Here is a 6,214-nt window from a genome sequence, read left to right as displayed (position 1 = left end):
GTATTTTTGGATCCGGAGGGCAACCGGCAGTCTACCGGAAGTTGAACCTGGGTCCATCTTGTAGTTATTATCGACCAAATAGCAATTCGAAAGATACCAGGGTATTTTCTTTTGAGTTGGCCCCAGTCGATCTAGATAATGTAAAATGTCTTCTGTTACCAAATACATATACACTAGCGCCACGAAGTGACAGATTTCCTCAACAAACAGATCATCATTCTATAGTACTCAATCACTTGGACACTTGGCTGAAGAAATGAATGTTCTATGTCTTAAGATTAGCGAGCTATAATGCATCCTTCATGCTTAGACTGGACATGTACCACTCTTGCTCTCAACGTTTTCTGGTTGTCATTATTTTTCCCATAGAACAAAAGTGGTACATGTTTTTCCATTGAAGTTTGTGTAAGTTTCTCAACCAGAACACTTTTATGCTTTCATGCACCGTCTTTTGAAACCTTTCCAGCAATGATTTAGTGCAGTTATGTTGGGAAAAATTGTTGAAAATAATTTACTGTTTGAGTGTTTTCGTTTATCGCGTCACCTGAAAAATTTACTTAATGGCACATGTACCACTTTTGCTCTTAACGGCTCAAATGTAGAAGAACTGAATAACAGAACGGCTACGCGGCGCAAAGCACTTTTTATGGAGACTGACTTTGGTACGTGCTGCTTGGATAAAGCGACAAGCGAGACGGTATTTAAATTTATGTATAAGCTTATTTTTTAGACCTTTTGTCTTATTACAGCAAAAGAGGGCTAAAAAATGCTCCTTAGGTACATAAAACAACAAAGAATAAATCCGTCCAAAAATATACAAAACATTCCTCGAAACAGAAAAAATCCTACAATTTTTTACCTCTTCCAGGTGATTTTTATTTTTTTGGCATTTAAACCTGACGCGGAACAAATTACCATTGACACAAAAAGAGTCATTTTATTCTTTGACCCGTTATCGAGTTAAATCGTGACAAGCTACCAACAAGTCACTTTGCTTCGTATCCTATGTTGATAAATAGATAATTGATAAGGAGATAAGATAGTTGAAGAAAATGTAATTTTCAATTCCATCCCAATCAACATGTTAGTTATTTTTTGCCTAAAAAATTCATTCTAAGTACAACTTATTCGAATAATTTTTGCTTCAAGTTTTAGCTTACTGCTCTACTCTACCCATTCCGTTCCTCGCGCGTGATTTGACTTTTTTCTCTTGAAGTCCTTCTCGCCACATGTATCACTTTTATTTTATTTCTCAGCCCTTCAGCTAGAGCAACGCTATTGTGCCGCAATTTCATTCAGTGGAATTTAATAATAACGGTTCACCAAGTAGGATCAGGAAAATCAAGCGTGAAATACAGCAACTTCTTTTTTGGATTGTGGTGTTTGTAGTCTGCAACTACAGTTACCAAAGGAGAAATTTTTTTTGGGAACAGTGACGTCTGAAATTCATCCTGAGAGCGAAGGCCTGCTGTTACTTTCCACAATCGCAACGTAAATAACCAAATTTGAAACATTCGTACACTGTTTTAATGATCACGGTTAATTTATATAGATTTACATACAAATTATCTTTGATCTACATCCAACAAAAAAAGCAGTTAGTATTTGTGATTTAGGGAAACGGGGGTATTTTGGCCAGATTTGGGAAGTGTTCGCACAGTTCATTAAAAACAAACACAATTTTTCAACATAAATACCTACTCTAATATACCATTGTTAAAAGTTAAGTGTCTATTTTAATATACACCGTTCAACAATGCAATATATTGAAAAATATCCTAGAAATATCAAAACTTCTACGAAGTACTAAGAACATATTTTGGTCCACCAAATTTTTACTTTGGCCCACCTTTATATCTACAGACGTGTATGGAAATAGTTCGGACCAATTATATTTAAGATCATCATCGGTATTTTGAGAGCAAAAATAGTGGGTTTGAGGAGAACATCCTTCTGCTGTGAATTTTTGTAAATTTTAGGCATCTAAAAATGAAATGATTTGTCTTATAGCGGTTTGACAGGCATTCTCATCTAATTTCATATCGTTAAATGTGATAAATTTAGAAGTAATTACCTGTAAATTGTCACAAGCTGCTTCTTTGTTCACGTGCAACGGCCGAACGGTAATCAAGGGAGATGTCAAAACTTGGCATGGCCAAAATATGTTTGCTTCAGAAAGAGGCAAACATATTTCGGCCATGCGTTTAACCACTTTTCCAACTTTTTCCAACATGTTAGAGTATACAAACTGTTTCTATGACATTTTCTTGATGTTACTACAACAACGAATTGTTTCATAAGCATACATATTTGTTACAATAGCTTCCGGACGTTGACTTGTATATTACCACTTCCTCCTGACTTTAGGTTGACTCAGCCATGACTTTGAATAGGTATGAATTAATTCCAAAATAACACTACCTAGAGCCAGTTTTTCGCTGAAAATTATAGTGTAGTTTGATTCTTAGGTGTGTTATTCAGTGTTGCATGCATAGTTTTCTAATATTCATTGAATTTATCAGATAAAATGCGTAAAATGTTACCGGGTGGGCCAAAATACCCCTGTTACCCTATCGATTGATTTGATTGATTGGACCGTATTTCATTTTAAGCTACGGTTACTGAGTCGGTCTATTAACCTATGTAAAAACTAGAGAATCGATTTGAGCCATTGCTCATTAAGCAAAAAATTCCTCTACAGACAATGCGTTGGTTTCTCGATTGCAATCAATCAACTCTGAATCTGTACTCAGCCCTCATCAGCTAAAAGATTAGCTACGGAAATAAACTTTCGCTTGTAATAACCACTACTTAATCACCGTCATCGTGTATATATTTCTCCATAATTATAGACATATTGTTTTAAATTTCATTCTACACATTTCTCGGTTTGATTTCCAGCCACACTCCCTTTTCGGCCTGGAGGGCAAAAAAATTCTTCGACATCTGCAGAGGAATTTGTGTCTTCTCGGTTGGTTCCAGGCTGAAGTCTTTCAGCAGATAGTACAAGATCAATTTAACCTCCATCAACGCCAAGCGAGAACCGATACAGTTACGTGGACCAACGCCAAACGGCAGATACGCCCCGGCATCAATTTTCGACCGATTTTGTTCGTTAAATCGCTCGGGATCAAATTTACCCGGGTTCGGATAATACTTTGGATCGGCGTGAATGGCAATCGTCGGAATCCAAATGGTTTGATTTTTTTCAATCACGAACCGTGTTCCGGCTCCGTCATCGTACACGTAATCCTTAACGCAAAAGCGATCGGAAACTACGGCCGGAGGCCACATGCGAAGAGCTTCCGAAACAACCATATCCATGTATGGCATTTTTTGCAGGACTTCATAACATAGAGGCTTACCGTTGAGAGACTGCTCAGTTTGCGTGATTTCTTCGTGCAGGCGAGCCTGAATGTCTGGGTTGATTGTTAGTTCGTAGGTTAAGAAGGTCATTCCCGTGGAAACAGTATCAAAACCAGCTAGGAAGAATAAGAAACACTGCGCAATCAATTCGTTTTCTGTCCACACTCTAGAATGTGAAGCCTTTCCAACGTTAGACTCCTCAACCGTAGCGAAACCTGCATCTTTCTGATCATGTTCATCTTTCGAATGTTTCAGTGCACCTTTTCGAACTTCCATTAACATGTGTATCATGTCGTTACGCACAATTCCATGCGCTTCTCTCTGTTTCATATTATCAGTGATCATACTCTTGAAGTACTGTGTCAGATTCGAATCTAGAAAATCAATGCCCAATTTTTGCATCAGCCGGGGCATACTTCTCAACATCAGAAACTTTACCAAGACCATAAGCGATTGAAAATTGATCATCTGTTTACCTTTCAAGTAGAATTCATTGTCCCGATCCTTCAGCGAATCCACCTGAATACCAAACGCAACCGTAGCGATCACATCATTACCGAAGCGTGAAAAAATGTCCTTCATTTCGTACTCCAGTTTCTTGCCGGCTTTCGTTTCCGCAGTGAAGAAGTTGTTCATCGATTGGGCGCATTGTGCCACCAGCTCGAACATGTGCCTCATTTTACTACCGGTGAAGGCCGGACTCAGGGTAGCTCTCATATCGCGCCACTTCTGGCCACGCAGCGCAAATAGCGAATTACCGAAAAGACTCTCGTTCTTGGTTTGCTCATCTAGACTTCCCGAGGTCATGGTGGGTGTGTGATCAATGAAATAATCGAAATCCTTCACAGCAATCTTCTTGATCACTTCCGGATCACGCAGCATGAATATCGGTTTCATAAAGTCATAAAATCCAACCACTCTGGAGAAGGTAAAATTGAACTTATACACGTTTGATTTATTGTTTATTTGGTGAATTGATCTCCGTACTTACTTGAAATCAGGGAATAGATTGTACAGCATCCGAATGTGAGACGTCACATCGCGTCTGCGGAACATCATTGGCCCAGTGCTGCCGAAGAAGAAGGTCGGCTTTACACAGGGTATCGGCTTCGACAGAAAGTATTGATATTTTTTCGACACGTAGTGGAACAGCAGCAGTACAATGGCACCGATGGCGGCCACCGTCAGCAAATCCACCTCCATTTTTTCAAACTATCAAACAGGTGCTTTTCCCCAATTCCGGAATCACTATTCTTTTAGTTGTGCTCCCCAAACCAGTTACGGTGGTTTCAACTGGAAGCGCGATATCAGTCACTTGTCTCTGTTACTTAGGTTTATCAGATAATTACTATTGCGATGGGATTGATATTAAATAAAATAATCGTTTATCTATAGGCAAGTGAGCCAACGGAGGTAACACACAAAACAAAGACGCCCGATGGTGTCGCACGTTAGCACGCTAATGAGCGACGGTCATTCGGTCAACTGATCATCAAGCGCCAGCTTTCGGTAGTAGAATGGGTGTGTAATGTATGGGTATTGAAATATCAACTATACGTACACATGTGTACTGTCCGCATGTATTCCAAACTTGTGAGACATTCAATGAAGTACATATTCAGTTACGATTAAACTCGAAACATGTGGCAGTATTTTTATCATCATTAATCTTTCGCGTTGAATGTGAAGAGATTTGTTTCTCCATAAAGCGTAACACATTGGCCAGTTTGGAAAGGAGTAAAAATATTTGGAGGTTTTTTTAACAGGAAATTATAATGAAATAACTGAGTACCCGATCTTGCTCAGGCTGCAATAGGAGCTCTTGTTGTTACGGTGGCTTAGAAGTTATTGTGATTCGATTTGCTGAACTCCAAAATTGTTCCATATCTCCTACTAATTTCGAGCGAGATTGTAAGAAGATACGCTAGATCGAGTTACGCAAATGAAATGTGTTTATAAGTCATGGCCGTTAAAAGAAACCAAATAAAAAACGATTCGAGTTTTTTTTTGAGTTTAAGCCTAAAATTCGATGCAAATATCTAAAACAACAAATCGTCTTTGATATCAACAATTGTTTTTGATTCGAATGCATTATTTACGACTTTAAGGTTTTGTATGTAGTACAATACAAATGTGTTCGTGTATTTCGTCTTGGCAGGAACCGGGACCGCAGTGGTTTGATTGAAACCTTCTTGAGACCATCAACAACCGCCTTATAACCTGCTCATACCGTAAGCTTCGAGTGTATGGACCCATTGGGTCACATAAGTCAACTGCTCGTCGATATTCTGCGAAAGTCAAGGTCAGTAAGGCCCTTTCATAGGCCGCTATGTTTGTTTTCAGTTTAGCGCGATTCCAAGCTCTTGTGGCTTGCTTAAGTCCGTGAAGACTTCGTCTCAATCGGCGTACGGTATTCGGGTTGGTGTTCGTGCGGCCAGTAGATTGTATCATATAGATCTTCTCCTGAATTTCCCCATATAAGTATCCTGTTTTTATGTCTACGTGAGGAATTAGCATACGATTCCTGCTAGCTAAGGCCAAAACAGTCTGAAAAGATGCTTGGTGGAAAACAGGAGCGAAGGCTAGATCATAATCAGTGCCAAGTTTTTTGAAAAATCCTTGTGCCACAAGTCTTACCTTATATCTGGCCACTTGCCCGTTCTCATCTTCTTTCCATTTGAAGAGCCATTTACATCCTTTCGGTTTACGATTTGAAGGTAGATCGGTAATTTTCCATGTACCATTTTCTTTATATGACGTCATTTCTTCTTCCATTGCAGTCTTCCATTTGACGTACTGCTAACATGAAACAGCTTCAGCGTACGCCCTTGGTTCAGTTGGTAAATCC

General features: G+C 39.1%; 1 protein-coding gene across 1 annotated transcript; it reads right to left on the bottom strand.

Annotated features, from left to right (window-relative positions):
* Positions 1–2,801: 2,801 nt before the first annotated feature.
* LOC129721534 (probable cytochrome P450 9f2) lies at positions 2,802–4,856 on the bottom strand. Its single transcript, XM_055674225.1, has 2 exons — positions 4,358–4,856; positions 2,802–4,285 (listed from the first exon to the last, which is right to left on the bottom strand). The coding sequence occupies exons 1-2, from the start codon at positions 4,567–4,569 to the stop codon at positions 2,875–2,877; spliced, it is 1,623 nt and encodes a 540-aa protein (XP_055530200.1). The 5' UTR covers positions 4,570–4,856; the 3' UTR covers positions 2,802–2,874.
* Positions 4,857–6,214: the final 1,358 nt, after the last annotated feature.

Source organism: Wyeomyia smithii, chromosome 2 (genome assembly GCF_029784165.1).
Source record: "Wyeomyia smithii strain HCP4-BCI-WySm-NY-G18 chromosome 2, ASM2978416v1, whole genome shotgun sequence".
In the NCBI taxonomy this organism is placed as follows: domain Eukaryota; kingdom Metazoa; phylum Arthropoda; class Insecta; order Diptera; family Culicidae; genus Wyeomyia; species Wyeomyia smithii.
Note: the sequence above shows the minus strand (reverse complement) of the source record. Positions and strands in the feature narration are given on the sequence as shown.

What these genes read in the sequence shown, in the direction of transcription:
- LOC129721534 (XM_055674225.1), bottom strand. Translation starts at nt 4,569, where the DNA reads ATGGAGGTGGATTTGCTGACGGTGGCCGCCATCGGTGCCATTGTACTG. An exon ending in AATCTATTCCCTGATTTCAA is followed by an intron (nt 4,286 to 4,357) that starts GTAAGTACGGAG and finishes TACCTTCTCCAG; the next exon opens with AGTGGTTGGATTTTATGACT.